Raw genomic sequence first — 23,598 nt, 5'->3', positions numbered from 1 at the left:
ATATTTCAGACATAGTGATTTTTTCAGTTAACAGGTTTAGGAATTAAAGAAATATTAGAAAATATGATAATAAGTCATTTGGACAAAAAAAAGTATCCTTCTTTTCAGTCCTTGGTAGTACATAATATTTTTAAGTTCAATTCATAGGCAACTTAGGTTTGAAGTCAGAAGTAAGTGGTATAATAACTATGTACAGGCACATGCACATTAATTTGAGCTTTGTAGCTAATTGCAGATTTTGAATATTAAAACAGCAATAACTCAAACAGTATTGGAAATTCTTTCAAAATACTTATTTATAAAAACAAACATTTGATGATCCAAGATGGCAGCTAAGGTAGGGAATCAGAAATCCTAAATTCCATGACACCTGAACCTCCTTGAGACATTGGAGCTACAATTGGGAAATTCTGAGTGCTAATAATTGCCATCACATTAGGTGTAGATTAAATTCAAAGAATGACCCTTGAATCAGTCTTTAGTTGCACCTAACAGCCACAAAAATCCTGTATGGCACAACCAGAAAGGTGTGTCCAGCCCTGGGAAAAAGAAAGCCCTCTGGCCATTTCTCTTTTTTTTCCTCCCTTTCTTTTTTCTCCCAACAAGCAGAATACAGAGCTTCAATCAGAATCAAACTCTATGTGACATCCTGGACAGCTAGGAGCCCCCTGTGGAAAGCCTCCTTCTGCTGCACCACACTGAAAAAAGTGGCACCATTTCTCCCCACCAGTCAGCTCTAAAGCTGCTTGTGTGAAACTGCAGAACAAGCAGGTGAGCATCACTCACCACACATGACTCCCCTACCCACCCCCAGGAAAATAATCCAGTACAGCTCCTGGGAAATCTGAACCCTACCCCAGCAAAACTGAAAACCATAAACAGGTAACTGTAATCTAACACTGACATTGGAAGGAAGGGTGAAATACTGAACCTGCCCTGAGGAACTGGGGCAAGGAGTTAAGCTCTCATCACCAAACTCTCAGTGAAATGCAGAAAAAGCAGCAAAGTCTGAGAGCAGGGGTGGGGTGACAAGCCAACCTCCCAGAGGAGTCGCTAGCACCCAGCACAAAGGCTGAGAGCAAGAGTGTGGTGACAAGCCAACCTCACAAAGGAGCCACTAGCACTGAGCAGAGGTCAGAAGAGGTACAAAAGCTGAGACGGGGGGGTGAGGGGGTGGGGGGTGGTGGTAACAAGGCAATTTCCCAGAGGAACCACTAGCACCCAGCAGAGATAGGGAGAAGCAAAAAGCCTGAGAGCAGGGGTTGGGTAACAGGCCAACTTCCAAAAGCAGGCCAGCTGGTGGATCATAGAGCTGATCTCTGAGACAGAGGGCAGCATGCAAAACTGAACTACCCCACCTTACTGGGGGAGGAGGTGACCAAACAGAGCTACAGCTGAAGGGTAGTGCAGCTGCTGCCTGGTGAAAACAGCAGGTCTGACCACCCTGCACAACCAGGCAGTCTTAACTCACCTCACAATTCCAACTAATCTTGTAGGCAGAAGGACCAAATACTATTCAAAAACCAGTCACCTGGTGAGACCACATCAGAACTTCCAATTGTATGCCAATACCATGATTGGACACCTAAGGAATAACTCCACCAAAAGACTTTCACCAAAAGACTGAACTTTTTGTGGTTCCTGAACCTTGTGTTTTTTATTGTGTTTCTTTTTTTTCTTGAATTATTAACTTCACCATCACTATATTCTTATCCCTATTCTTACCCTTTCACTTTCCCTCCTTTGGCTGTGCCACAATCCATTGTTCTCCATCCCACCTACTCTTTCTGCCCCTTCTCATCCACTCTTTCCCCCATCTTCACCTTCCCCCATCTTCCGCCAACTCGTCATGACCTGCTGACAAGTCTACTGTACCAACTGTACCACAGCTCAAACCCACTAAGTCCTTGACACTAACTTACTCCAGTACAACAACAGAAATATACCCAAACACACACAAGGGCCACAAAACCCAGTTGCCCCCATACATTTTCCCCATCCACCTATCCTTTCCCAACTTTTTAGTGCCACCTTTACCAATTCCCTCAAATCTATAACTAACCTAATAATCATTCCCCCCAACTACAACTGTTTATACATATTATCATCAAGGGGTTTTCCATATACCATGTAAGCAACTGGTCTGGAATTGAACCAAGAATTTGCTATTGCTAAATTACACCTCCAGACCAGGGACAGAAAGAGTACACCAACCTAGCTAACAACAAAGTAAGTCACAACACAAAAATTAAATCAGGGAAAGAAAACAGGCAATCAAAAACACTAACCAGCCTATCAAGAATGTAGTTGCACAGCACCAAGTGGAGCAATGACAAGAAGAGATTGAAACCACTCTCCTCAAAAAAATACTTCAATACAGGATTCAGTGGAAAATGAAGAAAATGGACACTCAGTTCCTGACCTCAACAAAACAATGATAAATATCACTAAGGAACCCACTGATACCCACATAAAAACCCTCAAAAAAGAATCCTTGGAAGATATCACTGAGAAATTCATGGAGAAATACTAGACATGGTTAACCAGAATGTACAAGATGCACTCAAGAAATTTCAAGACACCAAAAATAAGGAATATGAGATGACATAGAAACACATAAATTTATTTCTCCCCCCTGCCCCCACCCCCTCCCTTACCACCCACTCCACCCCCTCCCGCTCCCCCCCTCAATACCCAGCAGAAACTATTTTGCCCTTATCTCTAATTTTGTTGTAGAGAGAGTATAAGGAATAATAGGAAGGAACAAGGGGTTTTGCTGGTTGAGATAAGGATAGCTATACAGGGCATTGACTCACATTGATTTCCTGTGCGTGGGTGTTACCTTCTAGGTTAATTCTTTTTAATCTAACCTTTTCTCTAGTTCCTGGTCCCCTTTTCCTATTGGCCTCAGTTGCTTTAAGGTATCTGCTTTAGTTTCTCTGCATTAAGGGCAACAAATGCTAGCTAGTTTTTTAGGTGTCTTACCTATCCTCACCCCTCCCTGTGTGCTCTCGCTTTTATCATGTGCTCAAAGTCCAATCCCCTTGTTGTGTTTGCCCTTGATCTAATGTCCACATATGAGGGAGAACATACGATTTTTGGTCTTTTGAGCCAGGCTAACCTCACTCAGAATGATGTTCTCCAATTCCATCCATTTACCAGCGAATGATAACATTTCGTTCTTCTTCATGGCTGCATAAAATTCCATTGTGTATAGATACCACATTTTCTTAATCCATTCGTCAGTGCTGGGGCATCTTGGCTGTTTCCATAACTTGGCTATTGTGAATAGTGCCGCAATAAACATGGGTGTGCAGGTGCCTCTGGAGAAACCTGTGTCACATTCTTTTGGGTATATCCCCAAGAGTGGTATTGCTGGATCAAATGGTAGATCGATGTCCAGCTTTTTAAGTAGCCTCCAAATTTTTTTCCAGAGTGGTTGTACTAGTCTACATTCCCACCAACAGTGTAAGAGGGTTCCTTTTTCCCCGCATCCTCGCCAACACCTGTTGTTGGTGGTGTTGCTGATGATGGCTATTCTAACAGGGGTGAGGTGGAATCTTAGTGTGGTTTTAATTTGCATTTCCTTTATTGCTAGAGATGGTGAGCATTTTTTCATGTGTTTTCTGGCCATTTGAATTTCTTCTTTTGAGAAAGTTCTGTTTAGTTCACGTGCCCATTTCTTTATTGGTTCATTAGTTTTGGGAGAATTTAGTTTTTTAAGTTCCCTGTATATTCTGGTTATCAGTCCTTTGTTTGATGTATAGTTGGCAAATATTTTCTCCCACTCTGTGGGTGTTCTCTTCAGTTTAGAGACCATTTCTTTTGATGAACAGAAGCTTTTTAGTTTTATGAGGTCCCATTTATCTATGCTATCTCTTAGTTGCTGTGCTGCTGGGGTTTCATTGAGAAAGTTCTTACCTATACCTACTAACTCCAGAGTATTTCCTACTCTTTCTTGTATCAACTTAAGAGTTTGGGGTCTGATATTAAGATCCTTGATCCATTTTGAGTTAATCTTGGTATAGGGTGATATACATGGATCTAGTTTCAGTTTTTTGCAGACTGCTAACCAGTTTTCTCAGCAGTTTTTGTTGAAGAGGCTGCTATTTCTCCATCGTATATTTTTACCTCCTTTGTCAAAGATAAGTTGCTTATAGTTGTGTGGCTTCATATCTGGATCCTCTATTCTGTTCCACTGGTCTTCATGTCTGTTTTTGTGCCAGTACCATGCTGTTTTTATTATTATTGCTTTGTAATATAGTTTGAAGTCAGGTATTGTGATACCTCCTGCATTGTTCTTTTGACTGAGTATTGCCTTGGCTATTCGTGGCCTCTTGTGTTTCCATATAAATTTAACAGTAGATTTTTCAATCTCTTTGATGAATGTCATTGGAATTTTGATGGGAATTGCATTAAACATGTAGATTACTTTTGGGAGTATAGACATTTTTACTATGTTGATTCTACCAATCCATGAGCATGGGAGATCTCTCCACTTTCTATAGTCTTCCTCAATCTCTTTCTTCAGAAGTGTATAGTTTTCCTTGTAGAGGTCTTTCACATCTTTTGTTAGGATTACACCTAGGTATTTGATTTTTTTTGAGGCTATTGTAAATGGAATTGTTTTCATACATTCTTTTTCCATTTGCTCATTGTTAGTGTATAGAAATGCTAATGATTTTTCTATGTTGATTTTATATCCTGCTACCTTGCTATAGCTATTGATGATGTCTAGAAGCTTCTGAGTGGAGTTTTTTGGGTCTTTAAGGTATAGGATCATGTCGTCTGCAAATAGGGATATTTTGACAGCTTCTTTACCTATTTGTATTCCTTTTATTCCTTCTTCTTGCCTAATTGCTCTGGCTAGGAATTCCAGGACTATGTTGAATAGGAGTGGAGATAGTGGGCATCCTTGTCTGGTTCCTGATTTTAGAGGGAATGGTTTTAATTTTTCTCCATTAAGTATAATGCTGGCTGTAGGTTTGTCATATATAGCTTTTATAATGTTGAGGAACTTTCCTTCTATTCCTAGTTTTCTTAGAGATTTTATCATGAAATGGTGTTGGATCTTATCTAAGGCTTTTTCTGCATCTATTGAGATGATCAAGTGGTTTTTGTCTTTGCTTCTGTTAATGTGGTTTATTACGTTTATTGATTTTCGTATGTTGAACCACCCCTGCATCCCTGGGATGAAGCCTACCTGGTCGTGGTGAATAATCTTTTTGATGTGTTGCTGAATTCGATTTGCCATTATTTTGTTGAGGATTTTTGCATCAATGTTCATTAAGGAGATTGGCCTATAGTTCTCCTTTTTGGAGGTGTCTTTGCCTCGTTTTGGGATAAGTGTAATAGTGGCTTCATAAAATGTGTTTGGCAGTTTTCCTTCCCTTTCTATTTCATGGAACAGTTTAAGAAGGGTTGGTATCAGTTCTTCTTTAAAGGTCTGATAGAATTCAGCAGAGAATCCATCAGGTCCTGGACTTTTCTTTTTGGGGAGACTCTTGATTGCTGCTTCAATTTCATTTTGTGTTATAGGTCTATTCAGGTGATTAATTTCCTCTTGGTTCAGTTTTGGATGATCATATGTATCTAGAAATCTGTCCATTTCTTTTAGATTTTCAAATTTATTTGAATATAGGTTCTCAAAGTAGTCTCTGATGATTTCCTGGACTTCCATGGTGTTTGTTGTTATCTCCCCTTTTGCATTCCTGTTTCTACTAATTTGGGTTTTTTCTCTCCTCATTTTAGTCAGGTTTGCCAGGGGTCTATCGATCTTGTTTATTTTTTCAAAGAACCAACTTTTTGTTTCATTAATTCTTTGTATGGTTTTTTTGGTTTCTATTTCGTTGATTTCAGCTCTTATTTTTATTATTTCTCTCCTTCTATTTGTTTTGGGATTTGCTTGTTCTTGTTATAAACCAAACCTTGTATGCACATATGAATAATAAAAGAAAAATGAAAAAAAAAAAAAAAAAAGAAAGAAGAGTACAATAGCCCTCCAAGCTGCAATTGTACAAATAAGTGGTCATGTCTTCTCTCAGGCATTTTAGGAATCAAGAGTTACCAGTGTAGAAATGACCAAGTCCAAGAACCACACCACCCACAACCAGCCCAAAAGATGGCACAGAAGTGTCATCAAGAAATCTTATATGCACATGTGAATAAATGAACAAAAAATAAACAAATAAAAAAAATCTTAATCACAAAAAAAAAAAAAAAGAAACACATAAATGAATTCAGAGAGGACTTCAACAAACACCAAAGTGAAAAAAGGTGTTTTCACTATAAAAAGAGAGATATAGGATTTAAAGATGACAACACAAAATATAAAAGAGGAGTTGAACAAAGGTATGGAAAAACCTCAGAGAAAAAGAAACAGAAATTTTGGAAATAAAAAACCCCTTCAAACAAAAAACACCGTGGAAGGCCACGCCAGCAGAATAGAACAAGTGGAAGACAGAATCTCAGAGTTCAAAGATAAAATAGACATTAAAGAAAAAACAGAAGAACTCTTGGCCAAACAACTCAAGAGTTATGAAAGGAATATGGAATAATTCAGTGACTCCATCAAAAGACCAAACCTGAGAATAATGGGCATTGAAGAAGAAGAGGCATAAGCCCAAGGGATATGTAATATATTCAATAAAATCATAACAGAAAATCACCCAAATCTCAAGAAAGTTCTGTCCATTCAGGTACAAGACTCCTCCAAAATAGACCATCCCCATGGCATATTGACATTAAAACAACAAGCACAGAGAACAGAGAAAGAATATTGAAGGCTGTAGGACAGAAAAAAATAACACATGAAGGTAAACCTCTCAAAATAACAGCAGATTTTGCAATGGAAACCTTAAAAGCAAAATGGGCATGGAGTGAGGTATTTTGGACACTGAATGAAAAATAACTTCAGCCCTAGGATACTTTACCTAGCAAAACTATCATTTAAAATTGACAGAACAGTAAAAATCATCCATGATAAACAGAAACTAAAATATCTGACCACCAAGCTACAACTACAGAAGATACTACAAGGAACTCTGCACACAGAAGATGAAAGCAAACAAAACCATGAGTTGATGGGAAGTATTAAACCATAGGAGAAGAAAAGACAAGGAATCAGATTTTGGCTGCACACAATCAAAGCCTTAAGCCACAAAAATAACTAAATAGCAGGAATCACCATATATCTCTCAACATTAACACTGAATGTTAATGTTGGACTCAACTCCACCATCAAAATACACCATTTGAAAACTGGATGAAAAAGGAACATCCAACAATATGTTTAGAAGAGACCCATCTTATTGACAGAAATAAACACCGGCTTACAGTTAAAGGCTAGAAGAAGATTTACTAAGCCAATGGCCCCTGAAAACAGACAGGAGTAACCATACTTATATCAGACAACATAGACTTCAAACATACTTTGGGGAAATAAGATAAAGGACACTCCATACTAATAAAAGGGGAAATACATCAAAAGGAAAAATAACTATCAACCTATATGCACCCAATGTCAGTGCACTCAATTTAATCAAACATACACTAAAGGATGTAAAAGCACATATATACTCTAACACAGTGGTAGTGGGAGACTGTAATATACTTCTACCACCAATAGACAGATCATCCAAACAAAAAAATCAACAAAGAAATCCTAGAACTAAATGACACCATAAATCAAATGGGCCTAACTGATGTCTACAGAATATTTCATCCAACAACAGCACAATAAACATTCTTATCAGCAGCCCATGGAACCTTCTCCAAAATAGATTGTATCTTAGGGCACAAAGCAAGCCTCAGCAAATATAAGAAAACAGAAATAAGCCCCTGCATTCTATCTGATCATAATGCATGAAAACTGGAACTCAATAACAAGAACAACAGCAGAAAACATGCAAATAATTGGAGGCTGAATAATACATTGCTCAATGATCAGTGGGTCATAGAGGAAATAAAAAGTTTCTTGGAAGCTAATATAAATGAAAATACTACCTACCAGAACCTATGGAACACAGCAAAGGCAGTCCTAAGAGGAAAGTTTGTAGCCATGAATGCATGTATTAAAAGCACAGAAACATCTCAAATAAACTACCAAATACTACATCTTAAACTCCTTCCTAGAAAAACAAGAACAAGTAAAATTTAAAACAAGCAGAAAGATAGAATTAATAAAAATAAGGGCCGAAATTAATGAAATAAAGACCAAAAAACCAAAAAAATCAATGAAACAAAAAGCTGGTTCTTTCAAAAAATAAACAAGATTGACAAACCCTTGGCATATCTGACTAATGAAGAGGGAAAAGACCCAAATTAGTAAAATCAGAAACAAAAAAATGGAGAAATAACAAAAAACATCAAGGAAATCCAGGGAATTATCAGAAACTTCATTGAGAACCTTCATTCCAATAAATTGGAAATCCTGAAGAAATGGAAAATTTGTAGATACTTATGACCATCCAAAACTAAACAGAGAAGATATTAACCACCTACACAGATCTATCACATAATGAAATTGAAGCAGTCATAAGCAGTCTCCCAAAAAAGAAAAGTCCAGGACCTGATGGATTCTCATGAATTCTACCAGACCTTCAAAGAGGAAATAATACTTATATTCCTTAAACTTTTCCATGAAATAGAAAGGAAAGGAACACTGCCTAAGTCATTATATAAAGCCACATTGAAAAAGGAGAATGACAGGCTAATCTCCTTAATGAACATTGATGTAACAATCCTCAATAAAATAATGGCAAACTGACTCCAACAACACATTAGAAGATCATTCACCATGACCAAGTTGGCTTCATCCCAGGAATAAAGGAATGGTTCAACATAGGCAAATCCGTGACTATAATACTGCACATTAATAGAAGCAAAGACAAAAATGACTTGATCATCTCAGTAGATGCAGTAAAAGCCTTTGATAAGATTCAACACCATTTCATGATAAAAATTCTAAGAAAACTAGGAATAAAAGGACTGTGCCTCAATATTATAAAGGCTATATATATATGACAAACTTATAGTCAACATCATACTTAATATGGAAAAACTGAAACCATTTCCCCTAAAATCAGGAATGAGACAAGTGTTCCCACTCACCCCACTCCTATTCAAGATAGTCCTGAAATTCCTAGCCAGAGCAATAAGGCAAGAAGAAGAAATAAAAGGAGTACAAATAGGGAAAGAAATAATCGAAGTAACTCTATTTGTAGACGACATGACCCTATATCTCAAAGACCCAAAAAACTGTACACAAAAACTCCTAGACACCACAAACAACTTCAGCAGTGTAGCAGGATTCAAAATCAACTTACAATAAGCAGTAGCCTTTCTATACAACAATAATGAACAAACTGAGAAAGAATGTAGGAAGACAATTCCATCTACATTAGCCTCAAAAAAAAAAATCAAATACCAAGGAATAAACTTAGCAAAGGATATAAATGACCTCTACAAGGAGAACTACAAACCACTGAAGAAAAAGATCAAGGAAGACTACAGAGATGGAAAAATCTCCCATGCTTGTGGACTGGAGGAATCAACATAGTAAAAATGGCTAAACTACCAAAAGCAATCTACATGTTCAACACAATTCCCATTAAAACTCCAGTGACATTCATCACACTGGTTGAAAAATCTACCCTAAAGTTCATTTGAAAACACAACAGACCATGAATAGCCAAGGCAATACTGACCAAAAAGAGCAATGCTGAAGATATCATAATACACAAATTCAAATTATACTACAGAGTGATAGCAATAAAGCAGCATGGAACTAGCACAAAAACAGATATGAAGACAAGTGAAACAGAATAGAATATTCAGATTTGAATCCATAGAGCTACACCCACCTTATTTTTGACAAAGGCACAAAAAACATATGATGGAGAAAAGATAGCCTCTTCAAGAAGTGTTGCTGCAAAAAGTGGTTATATGCCTACAGAAAACTGAAACTAGATCCCTGCCTGATGCCCTGTACCAGTATCAACTCAAAATGGATTAAGAACCTTAATATCAGACCCGAAACCTTGCAGTTAGTACGTGAAAGAGCAGGAAATACTTTGGAACTAATAGATATAAGCAAGAACTTCCTCAGTAAAACTCTAGCAACCCAGTAACTAAGAGAAAGGATGAACAAATGAGACACATGAAATTAAAAGGCTTCTGTACAACAAAAGAAATGGTCTTAAATTGAAGAGACCATTCACAGAGTGGAAGAAAATATTTGCTAGCTATTCATCAGACAAAGGACCAATAACAGGGAGTTCAAAAAACTAACCCCCCCAAAAATCGATGAGCCAATAAATAAATGGGCAACTGAGCTAAACAGAACTTTTTCAAAGGAAGAAGTCCAAATGGCCAAAAAACATCTGAAAAAATACTCACCATTGCTGGCCATAAAAGAAATGTTACCATTCCTGTTAAAATAGCTATCATCAAGAACACCAACAACAACAAATTTGGTGAGGATGAAGGGAAAAATTAACCCTCACACACTGCTGGTGGGAATGTAAGCTAATACAACCACTTTGGAAAACAATATGGAGGCTTCTTAAAAAACTAAACATAGATCTGCCGTATGATTCATCAATACCACTCCTAGGTTATACCGAAAGGAATGCGACTCAGGTTATTACAAAAGCACCTGCACACCCATGGCTATTGCAGCACTATTCACAATAACCAAGGTATGGAAACAGCCAAGATGCTCCACTACTGACAAATGCATTAAGAAAATGTGGTATTTATACACAATGGAATGTTACTTAGCCACAAAGAAGAATGAAATTTTGTTATTCACAAGTAAATGGATGGAACTGGAGAACATCATCTTAAGCAAAGTTAGCCAGGGTCAGAAGGCCAAAAATTACATGTTCTCCCTTATATATGGATTATAGACTTAAGACAAATGTAGTGATATTATTGGACATGGGTCGCACACTAAAGTGAGAACGTGCACAGGAAGAATAAGGAAAGGGAAGGAAACCTAAAACTTGAATGTGGTTGATGTGCTCACTGTAGAGGAGCAAATAAAGTAATCTTAAATTGGCCACTATGGGAAGGGGACCAGGAAGTAGCAAAGAGGTCTGGCAAAGATGAATCAATGTGGGTTGCAATACACAAGTTCATGGAAACAACACTAGGAACCTCTCTGTATAGCTATCTCTACCTCAAACTAGCAAAATGGCTATGTATTTATTGCTCTTATGTTTTCTCTTCAACAAAATTGGAGAACAAGAGGACAGAACAGGTCCGCCCAGGGGAGAGGGTGGAGGGGCTGAGGAAATGAGGGGAGGTTGGAGGAGGGGGGAGTAGCCCAAACTATGTAAATACATGTAAGTAAATGTAAAAATGATAAAATAAAAGGAAGAAAGAAAATAAATAAAAGGGGCTGGCAGAGTGGCTCTTGTGATAGAGCCCCTGCCTATCAAGCATAGGGCCTGAGTTCAAACCCCAGTATGGCCAAAAAATAAATAAAATAAAATAAAATAAAAGTAAAAAACATGAGCATTAAAGATCATCAAGGAGGGAGAAGGGCTCAGGAGGGAGAAATGGCCCAAACAATGTATGTACATATGAATAAATGAATAAAAAAAAAAGAAAAGAAAAAACAGTGATCCTCAAATAAAAAGATCATCATAACTTATTATAAACCCAAGTTTTGTATTTCAGTATGGTAGTGACTAAAAAATGCAAAGGATTGGTCAAATTGTTTGCATTCTGGGCTTCCTTCTGAAAATCTAAGGAGTTATTCTTCAGAAAAGAAGATTTGGAGAGCCTCTTACATAAAGAGCCTAAGTTTCAGAATGTATCTGTCTCAGTCTGCTTTAATTTAAATTCTACTCCACAGACTGTGGGCCCACAAGGACCAGACAGAGCATTTAGTCTACTTATAGTGCAAAACAGAAGCCAATTTCTATACATGGTGGGAAAATGAGGGAAAACAAAGCCATAATACGGTTATCCATTGTGAGCATTCTTTGTGTCAGTTATTCTTCTATGTGGAGGACATACAATGTGTTTAGCTAACAGTTCCTTTCCCTGAATCACTGCTCATTTTCATAAGAGTGGGCATATGTTACAATTGGCTAATAAGGACCAGGAAGCTTCAGCACAACTGGTACATGGCCACCCACATGAGATGGCAACCAAAGTCACTTGACTTCAAAATTCTTACTCCACTCTAATTACAGGGAGAATGTAGGTCAGTATTTATTTCAAGGTAAGTAAAACTGACCTGGCTGTTCTGTGGTTTTATTGACATTAAGGGAGATCTCTGTAAGGTACAAGCAAGTTATCAGATCTTCAGCATCTGCCCTCTGTAGTATGGCTAACAAGAACCTGTACTCCCACTTCCTGCCAAAAGGGATGCAATGGTTAGCTGCTCCTTAATCAGTCCATACTAGATGGATGACAAGAGAATGTCCTATTTAGTATAGGGTTGACATTACCTCAGAAGTTGAGAAACATAAGAGAAGGAAGTGTATCTCCCTATCTATCTCCAGAGAGTGTTGCACATGCATGGTGACCCTTAGGACACAAAAGGCTAAGTATAATTTTCAGTATTTTAAAAAACCAAAAAGTATAAATTTATGCTATACATTTTCTTTAAATGTATGTAGCTTAGGAATGCATAAGCAGTATCGTGATTTTTAGAAATAAACTTTAAAAATTACAATAGATTTGTACAAATAAGTTTATCTGTGACAGCAAATGTTATTTTATTATTCAGAGGTTGATCACATCTCCAGCTGCCTTGTCATCCTAACGTTTCATTATCCTGTCACAAAATACCATGCTTCTATTCGAGGAAAAATGCCCATCTGGGTCATATCAAATTTAATTACTCTAATACTCATATAATTATAGAGTTGTCTGAAGTTCCAAATGCATCCACTCCCTTAAAAATTAATAGTTTTACAATGAGGAAAGATGGTGTAATGCTTTTAGTAAGCGGACATTTAAAATATAAAAAGTAGGTTAAAATGTATCAACATAAGGAAGAACAAGAAAAATCTTAAAGTTCTTCTCCCTCTATCTCCACCCCCCACCCACCCTCTCACCTGAAGCATGGAGCACGGCTCACCAGCAACAAGGAGAAAAGGTAGAATTTCATTTGACACTCAAGAAATAATTATTGAGTTCCTGGAACATGTCAGACATTGTTTTAGATGCTTGTAGTATATCACAATGAAATGAGATCCTTGTTCTTTTTTATCTTATAATTAAGTGGTTTGGTGCTTGGTAAGAATGAGTGGTGGGGTAAAAAATAAGCATTAAAATAATATTAGTAAATTGGATAATACGTAAACAGGCTGCAAGTACTACAAAACAAAACTTCTTTATGGGTTGGTATAGCTAAACAAGATATGAAAGAACTAAAAAGAATAGATAGAGGATCTCACTGAGAATTTAAGTTGTAATCAAGATGAATGAGTTGGCATGTGAATGTACAGAAACAAGTATTTCAGGCAGAGGCCCTAAACCATGAGCTTATCTATATTATTCAAAGAAAGTCTAATGAGTGCAAAGTGCTTGGGATGAATAGGGGAAACACTGAAAGGGAAGATCACAGTTAACAGGGACCAGATCTTGCAAGAACTTATATAGACTCTGGTAAGAACATGACTTTTTATTTTATGTAAAGCAGGACATCATTGGAGGGTTTTGAGCATAGAAGAGCCTATCAGTGTTACATTTTTATAGCATCATTCCTTTTCTCTTTGAGAATAGAGTGGAAAAAGGCATAAGGAACTGGGGAAACAGATAGGAGACTATTTCATTATTCAGACAGTGACTCAGACCAATAGCAAAGGTAATAGCAAAGGTGCAAAGAAATTATGGTATTCAGGAAATACTGTGAAGGTAGAATGAATATGGTTTTCGAATGGACAGAGATGTGTCAGTGATTATAACAATTCCAACCTGAGCAACTGGCAAAAGGAGTTTCCATTACCTGAGACAGTAAATCTCTTTGAACTTGCTATGGTTAGAATGTGTCCTTCAAAGTTCATAGGTTGAGAAATTCATCCCCAATGCAACAGGAGGTAGGGTTTAAACAGGTATTTGGATCATGTGAACTCTGCCCCATGAATGGATCAATGTCCATTAGCACAGGTGTAGGTCAGTTATTCTAAAAGTGCATTTGCTATAAAAGCAAGGTTACCCCTTCATGTTCTCTGGGTCTCACCCTCTCTTACTCGTCTGCCTTCCATCATGGGATGACCCAGCAGGAAGGCACTTTCTAGGTATCAATTCCATTGTCTTGGACTTCCTATACTCCAGAACTATGAGCCAAGTAAATTCCTATTAATTATAAATTATCTAGACTTAGGTATTCTGTTATAAGTTCAGAAAAATGGACTAAGTTAGGTTGAACATCAGTAGTATAGGGCAAAATTTCAGTTTGGGTATAGTAACTGTAGTCTATTACTTATCCAAGTGAAGATATCACATAGTCAGTTGAATATCAAAGAGTTCTGAACTGGAGAAAGGGATTGGGTAGTAATGAGCATATCAGGTATTTAAATCCATGTTCTAGATGTGATTCCTATCTAGTTACATATGTGGGAAAATTGGACTTACCACCCATTTGGAACCATATAAATAGAGGAAGATTATTGAAGCGTTTCTATGTATTCAATTTAACTTTATGTCATAATTTAAAGGCAAACACATCACATATGTACCCAGAGAAATCAAGCTGCAGGCTCAGAAGCTAAAACACAGATTCCATTTATCTCAATGACATCAGTTTTCAATTCTGACCAGAGTGGTTCAGACACTATTGATCTTACCACCTCCTCCTTGCATATGCTATTATGTGGTGGATGAGATAGTTTCTTCAAGTTCTTAGGTATTATGTTATGGAGAAATATGCAAAACTTATTTTAGAGGCTTACATGTTCAGCTAGGTTTTTCACTTCACAAAATTGGTGGAGAGAATTTGTCAAATGAAATTCAGTTGACTCATTATCTTTGAACTCTTTCTGATCATAGAGGAGGAGATTGGTAATTAATACCCTCAATCATATAAAAATGAGGATCATTATGAGAGAAAAAAATGAGTCAGTAGAGAGAGTGCCCCGTCATTTCCTTTGCTAAGCAGTAGAGCTCAGTCTCTGAGGATGTGTGTTTAAGTAGGTGCTGAAGAAAGGCACACAGGGTAAGCTTTAGATTGTCAAAAAACCTTGGTGGGTGGAGTTGCATTGTTGGGTTAAATTAAGTACTTGTTTGGCACTGGAAATACAAGACTGTGTTCTTAGAAAAGAGTGATAGAAAAGAGATAAGCAGAGCTGAGTTCATGGAGTCCCAGCTGGCTTACAAAAATATAAGAAAGGACTTTATGTGTATAAAACATAAAATACAGAAAATGTCCTTTGCACTTGTTGATAATTATAGAAGAAGTCTGGGAAAACTAAACAGATATTCCTGGTGTTTGAAACGCATCAAATTTTAGGTAAGAATTTTGTTGTTGTTGTTGCTGCTGTTATTATTTGTTTGATTTTGGAGACAGAGTCTCATTATGTAGCCCAGACTGGCTTATGCTCTCAGATTCTCCATCCTCTTGCCTCTTCCTTACAATTTTTTAATTCATTCATTCATATGTGCATAATTGTTTGGGTCATTTCTTCACCCTGCCCCTCCCCCTCTCACTCTCCCCTGCCCCACCCTCTCCTCCCTTCCCCCCCATCAGTTCCAGGCAAGCATGTGCCCCCATACCTAGCCTTAACTGAGTTTTCTTCAAAAGAAAGTTATGAAAATAAGTAATACTAGAATTCCTTCCTTTCTTTCTTTCCTTCTTTCCTGCCTTTGTTCCTTCCTTTCTTTTCTTTCCTGTGCCTTTTTTCCCCATTTTTCTTTTCTTCATGCTTTCCTTTATCTCAGCACCTTAAGTGGTCTTTACATTTTCTGCATTGATTTCAACTGTGACCAAGACTGCAGTATTGATACTATTAATTAATCACTGTGCTGCCTAGTGGGTTCTACCCACAATTAACCATGTCATACTAACCTGCAGGATTTCATCTTCAGAATCAAGGAATTGGATATGACCTTAGTATTCTGAAAAAGAAGTATCTTTACATAATTGGAGGCATTTTAACTTTTCTTTCCCAAATCACTTTTATAAAACAGAAAAAAAAATCTCTAATCATTTTAGAAGTAAAAGTATAAAATAATATTTTAAAATCATGCACATTTTAATGTTTCCATTTCATGTTTTGAATATGAAATTGTACTGAGATCAAAAGCTTTTCTTGCTACCAATTGAGAACTGTAGGCACTTAATCATTCATTTAATCATTCTAAAATGGAACATAAGCATAAACTACTAAAATTGTTTATATATTTGAAACACTAACAATTTTTTTGGAAAAAAGACAACATATAACAAAGGAAACTAAATTGGCATATTTTAATTCTACAAAAATGTATAAATATTTAGATTTACATCAAAAAACAATTATACCATTTTAATGCTTACAATATTTAAAATGTTTAATTCTTTATGCACAATCTACTTTATAAAGGTTAAGGAACTATGTGCAGCATATCTAAAACAGTTTTGAAATTATTTCTCTCTAGCTGTGACTACTACTGATTGGATATGATCATCAAGTCCTTTTTCTTTTTTTCTCTTGTGATGTTTTTACCTGAAAACATAACTGGAACCAAGCAGCAGCTTAAGTTCATTTTTACACCAATTGAATGCAATATGAAATTTTCATTTTTTGAAAGAGATATGTCATATATACCATATATAGTCTTAATCATCTAATTTCCCATTTTCAACCTAGCCTATTTAATTAAAACATTGATTATTCTCCTTCATTAAAACAAAAATATATAGTAGATTTATATAATGATGGTATGAGTATCATAGAAATGGTCTTTATCTTAAAAAATAGTTAACAAATGACTGCCCTGATTCACTCATATTTCAAAGGGATTTTAAAAACAAATACAATGAAAATTTCCTTCAGAATTTATTGAACAGTATAAAACAAAAGTTGGATACAACTTTACACAAAGTATTTAAAACACATAGCTGGTGCTCATTCAACACCTTAAATTCTTACAATAGCTTATACCTAATAGCAGTGTGACCATGATGTAATCAAATCAGATGCATCCTGTGCTGTATAGAACAGTGCTTGATCTTGTCTACTCCAAATTTTTGACATGTTGGAGGAAAGACTCGACAACTAAATCCTGGGACACAAGCTGCCTTGAGACAATTGAACTTCTGCTGTCCAACTAAATTGGAAATTTTTAAAGTTTCGAAGATATCCTTGATCAGAATGACAGCTTGTGGATGTGGATGATGACATATCCATTGTGATCTTGGATTTCTTAAATTCTTCATATTTGTGAAATCAGTATACTTTTCAACTTAAGAATACATAAAAGCTTTGCCTCCTCTAAGACTTGATTTAGTGTTCATAGATGATATGCAAGAAAAGTCTGTGACTGTACATGATCGTCATTTCTCAGATGGTGAAAACAATGTCAGAGGGAAGTCAATATTTTGAAGTTTACTGAATCAATTCATACAACTAACTTCCCACCAAATTTAACAAAAGTTAAAAATCAGTCCTGTTATTTTATTGTTGTAGTATATTTTTCTCTTCCTTAAAGCATTTGTTATTTTTATTTATTAGGCTGTTTCTAAGAACCAAGGAAAAAATCAAATTTATGGACTGTTTTAGAGTCTACAGAGCTACACTGGGAAGCCCAGAAATGTCTGCTGATTACCCTGCAGTCCTTAAAGCTACATAGTATCAAACTTACCCAATGTTCACAATAATAAATGACCTAATACTCTGTGCAAGCTCTAGGCCAACCTTACATTAACTTGAACATCATTACAAAGGAAATGGAAGAGTCTGTGTTCCCAAAGTTTCTACTGAAGAGGCATTGTTTTTCTTCCCTGAAATCCAGTTTATCCAGTGATGAGAAGATGTTCTATTTTACAATCACGCTGTTTGCAGGTAATATCTTTATTTTTGCTGGGGGTTTTTAGTTATTGCCTGTGATATTATTTTATACAATTAATTTTATTTAAGTTTGAAAAATAATTTTAAGGAAGACAATTTTTCATTATTATGCTCTTTCTGTAATATTTTTGCAGAACAGTATTAGGAAGAGTCTTAGAAACACTGCTCTTAGCTGTGTGAATCTTGGTCAACCTACATCACATATCTGGGGTTCAATCTTATCTATAAACAGAGAAATTGAGGACATACCATCTTTAATGTTTTTTGAGGTTGCTATAAATTTCTTTTTCTCATATACTTGCAGTTAGAAAATAAATTTTATAGTAGCTACTATGACACCATGAAAATACATATAATTTTTAAAGAGAGTACATATTTCCCCCTTAAATGTCAAAATCTTAGATATTTAGGTGGTCATCGAACAGAACCAAAAACTTAAACGTTAAATTAGTTTTAGCTTAGTGAAACAACTTATGTAATATAGCAGCATTTTAAAATAAAATATAAAATTTCATTTCCATAAGGCAGGATATTTTACCAGAGAGAAAACATATAGTCCATACTTTAACATGAAGGATAGTAGGAAGAAAATTATCATTTGGAGACAAAGTTATGCATATCCTGTATAAATATATTATGGAATTTAACATTTTAAGTACAAAAATTATGATATAGTAGAACTTAGCAAATTTAATACATACTTCTCAGTTCACTAATTCAAGAAATATTTGAAATGTACTTAATATTGTGCCAAGAACTGTATGAGTTGCTGAGAATATGTAGTGGATGAAACTGAGAGAGACCCTGCCTTAAAAAAGACCGGGGTGCGGCTCAGTGGTAGAGTGCTTATGTAGCATATCTGAGGCCCTGGGTTTGCTCCCTATCAGCAAAATAAATAAATAAATAAATAGATAAATAAATAAGACTTTTATTCTAGGATGTGTGGGGCTGTAGAGGTTGAAGTAAACAGAATTTTTCAGAGATATAGGGTGTGGCAGGAAGGTAGACAGGACAACAGTTTGCTTTGCTGATGGAGCAATGTTTAAATAGAGATGGAAGCAAAAGAGTGAGAGATCTCTGTGGGGAAAAAGGAACAAAACACTAAAGCAGAAACTTGCTTGGGAGGCAGAACGATAAGAGGTAAGAAATACAGTGTGTGTGTGTGTGTGTGTGTGTGTGCGTGTGCGTGTGCGTGTGTGTGTGTGCGTGTGCGTGTGTGTGTGTGTGTGTATGCGTGTGCGTGTGTGTGTGTTTGTGTGTGTCTGTGTCTGTGTCTGTGTCCAGAGGGGTGTCATCATGAAGGACCTTGAATGCCAGCAGATTGAGATGAAAATTCAATAGAAGATTATGACCAAAGAAATGACAATCAAAATCATATTTAATAGAAACATCACAGTTGTTGTATTGAAAAAAGACTATATGGAACAAGAATTGGCAAAAGTGGGGGCCAAATTATAAGCATATTGCACATTAAAAGTTAAAATTAGGGATATAGAGTGAATGTGGTAGTACATTATTGGATTCTGTCTACATTTCAAAGATAGCAACAAAGGAATTTGATGGTGAATTACAAGAAAGTTGAGAGAAAAAGAAAGAAGTCAAACTTGACTTTTGACTTTAGACTGTTGGTTTGAGCAGCGGGAAGGTTAATGTTACATTAGTTCACATGAGAAAGACCAAACAAAATGGAAATGTAAAATAATGTAAAATATCTATTAGTCCAGCTCTGAATGCATTATGAGCATATTTTTAATATTTAAGGCAAAGACTTGAAAAAAATGAAAGTTACTTATTACTTTCTGGTTTGGAATGCTTATAATATTTTATAATGTCTTTATTTGTTAGGTACTGTAATGGTATGTGTCTAAACCATCTGAAGAGTCTTGTAAAATCTTTAGCATGAAAATCATGCAGTTCTAGGTTTTCCTGTATTTTCACTACAACACAATGAACTTTCAGTTATTTAAAATGCTGCTGAAAAGCTTCAAACTCAGCTTCCATGAAGTAGGTATATATTTTAAATTTGTCATTGGCCATCCTCTAGATACGTGCATTTTGAATGATAAATCGGAAATGAGTGCGACATTCGTTGAAACAAAATCCTTGGCTGTTTAAGCCTTTTAAGTTTAAGTGTAATGTAGGAACATTACACCTTATTTTTTTCAGGACAAAAGGAAATGAGGGAATGAAAAGAATGAAAATGAAAAATGGGATTGTCATTAGGCCTCAGTTGACTCTAGAGACCATGATCAATTTAAGGTTGTGATTCACTCCCTCCTCAGAGTCACACCTTCTCTTTCAAGTTGGCTGAAACTACAGTCTATCCTCAGAAAACATGCCCATAATTTTAGGAGTTCAGGGATACCTAGTGAAATCAGAGTGGACAAAGTGTACATTGGAAGGAGAAAAGATGAAATGTTTACAGTGTAGAATTCTTTTCCAGAATTGTACCAATATAGGGTCAAAAGTGGAAGGAATGTCATTTGGGAAAATAATTCCAAATTTTACTTTTTACTTTCAGAAAGTTGTTTTATTTTCATTATAAAGCAGAATACGTGTTTGTGTGAAAGAGAGAGAGAGAGATTTCGGCAAATTGAGTAATACTTTCTATAAGAGCTTTTACATTAAAGATGAGAGCCAAAATAAATGGAATCCTCTGCTCCAGAGGACTCTTGTTCCATTTACCCCACCCCAAATTTCTCTTAGTTTCTGAGTAGATTTATAAACATAATACATATATGTAGAGCAACTTTATCACCATTTAAAATGGTGTCATATTTAAAAACTTATCAGTAAAAACTGCACTGGTAGACATTTCTTGCCTTTCATGTCTTCTGCTTTGTATATTTTGAACACAGAGCATTTTAAGATAGAACACATGAACTGAGCAAACTAATGACTGCATTCCTTAGGCCATAATGTATGACAAATGATGACTAGCAGTTTAATTATAAATAAAAGTTTAATGAATGTGTATTGAGTTCACTCCCCTGGTGAAGAAAATGTTAGCTATTATATAATATAGTCTGATACTAATATATTCTTTTCAAAAATACAAATTCAAATGACAATAGTGAATGAAGTAAAATCTCTAAAGGTGAAAGAATTACAAGTTAGTTTCAAAACTTTATCCTTCACCTACAACTCTATATAGCATATGTGACAAACCTCTAGAATAAAGAGAAAAGGTACAATATACTTTATGGAGACAAGGACAGTGAGTAAGGATTCAGTTTCTGACATCAACTCTGGGAGCAGGATTGTTTGTCTTCAGCCTGTGTTAGGAGTGACTGCCACCCAGCCAAAGCATCTCTTAGTGAGATTGCTGCAGTTAGCTCCACCTTGTTCTCTCAACGTGTGGCTGCTTTCTTAATAAAAATTTGAATTTAAGCTTATTATTTAAAGTAAAATTTCATTTTCTTTTCCATTTAAATGTGGTGTTTATATAAAGACTCTGAATTCAATATCCAATTTAATATTTTCCTGCTACAAATGTTGAACCAAACATTTTGTACAATGCTAGTAAATAATTTAATATGTGTTCATATTGTTGGCATAGAAATTCAAAATGTTTCCATGAAACTCCAATAGAAAGAGTGAGCTTATAAAGCAATTGACATTTAATAATGAAGATATTTTATAAGGCATTACATTATCTCTTTTTCAGTCACTATGGAAACAAATAAAATAAACCCCTAATAATCCTGTGACATGAGGACAATAAAGATTTTTTTATAGCAAACACAAATTGATTTTCAAATTGTTCCAATGTTTCCTAACATTTGCTATTATTATATTTGTATGTATTTCCTCAATCAGATATAAATTTTAGTAGGGAAGTAATCAAACATTCCTAAAAATGAATAATAAACAACTATGTTTTAGAATACTAAAAGGATTTTTAAAACTTCAAATTTAGCCAACTTAATATTCCCCCTAGTTGAAATAATAAAAAAACAGAAGTGTAGACATTTTGATGGCTTGGGGAAAATGGTCGTCAGGCCCCCAAGGTCATGTTCCTTAGCAGCCATTGTTGTGATCTGCTTCCACTACAGTCCTGCATGGTAGGCACCATTTTGTCTTCTTCAGAAGGTTCATCGAGACATTGGTTACTGTTCACATGTCTCAAGGTGAGTCTCTGTAAAAGATAACCAATCGTCAGTGCAACCTGTTTCATCTTTACCTTTAGTAGCACACCACATTAAATCTGCTCTTTGAAAAATCCTTTATGTTTTTTAGTGTATTACACTGTGAGGTGATTACAAAAGGAGCTGTGTGCAAGTGTCTCTGAATTAATTAAGTAACTTTGACTGTTATGGATTGACCATTGTACTATACACTGTTATTTGCAGGTGCTTGAAGAAATTGGCCAATATTTATGATGAGTTGTTAAGAATTCAGACTTCTTTGCAAAAAGGCCATTTTTGAGCATTGGGTACACTTAAGGGCTGCAAATATTAACGAGTTTTTGCAAAACCTTAGTTTTCATACACATATGTTCTTTAGTAAACACTTGGTAAACATACAAATAGTTGTCACAGCTGTGACCCAGATGAACACAACTGCTAGAGATATTACCACTTTAAAAATGCTAAACTGTAGCATGTGAGATATTCACTGTAGAAGTGATTATAAGTTACAACCGATCTCTTTTACTTGATAGTATGCTCACTGTATTTTGATCTGCATTTGTTAAGAATCTTAAATAGATCAGTATCAAACAAAAACAGAAGCATGTTGATCATATATTTCTAAATGTTATATTTTATTTCCTTCCTAAATTTAGTGATGATATCATGTTAACCAATCATTGCACATCTTTTCTCTGGATTTCTCATTTACTTTCTGTATGCTAATTATATATAGTTTTACTTATCTTCATGGGCAATACCTAGAACCATGTTACAGAAACAAATGCCCAGCCAGAAGTGTTTGAATGTGAGTGAGGTGATTTTCAGGTCTCTTTTGAAATAGTACCCCAGATATTTTTTATTGCAAATTGCCAAAATTAAAAATAGACAAAATACTTTCTTCTTATTTTCTTTTTTGGCTCTTGATACTACATTGAAACCTGCTTGAAAATGAATGGTGACATGTGATAAAAATAGCAGAGCAACACCAGCCGGGCAGTTGCAATCTGTTCGGGTGAGGCCCTAAAACACTCTCAACTGCACTGTTGTGTGTTAGGATGGAATGGAGGACAGGCTTTGGAGGAAGGTGCCCAACACACAGCGGTCAGGAAATTGAAAGAACAAGGTTATGCCAAGTGAAGGAGATTTCAAGATTGAGGCCTTTGCTGCTGCTTTTTTTCTTTTTAAATATGGAATCAAATCATTTATAGTAAACAATGAAGGAAAAGAAATTGCTAAAGACAAGCAAGAAGATGCATGATTTATTCTTATGATACCAAGAAACTTCAACTACCTGCTAGTTTAGAATTTAAAAAAAGATACAAAGGTAAACAAAGGCAATATTTTTCCTAAAACATTCTAGCTAAAACCAACAAAAAAAATCCATCATTTGTTATAATCCTGAGTTCATACATGTATGCATTCTCTTTCAAAAAACAAAATCACTTACCATTGCA

At 35.7% G+C, this 23,598-nt stretch overlaps 1 protein-coding gene across 1 annotated transcript in view; it reads right to left on the bottom strand.

Moving 5' to 3' along the window:
- Window positions 1-19,371: 19,371 nt before the first annotated feature.
- The window catches only part of Galnt13 (polypeptide N-acetylgalactosaminyltransferase 13), a 522,920-nt gene continuing 518,693 nt past the window's right edge, over window positions 19,372-23,598 (bottom strand). The window contains exon 13 of the mRNA XM_074070810.1: window positions 19,372-22,149. Within this exon, the coding sequence (XP_073926911.1) occupies window positions 22,009-22,149 (141 nt within the window). The 3' untranslated portion in view covers window positions 19,372-22,008. The remainder of the gene's footprint in view (window positions 22,150-23,598) is intronic.

The sequence above is a fragment of the Castor canadensis genome, chromosome 4 (genome assembly GCF_047511655.1).
Source record: "Castor canadensis chromosome 4, mCasCan1.hap1v2, whole genome shotgun sequence".
Lineage (NCBI taxonomy): Eukaryota > Metazoa > Chordata > Mammalia > Rodentia > Castoridae > Castor > Castor canadensis.
This window is presented reverse-complemented; position numbering and strand designations above follow the sequence as displayed.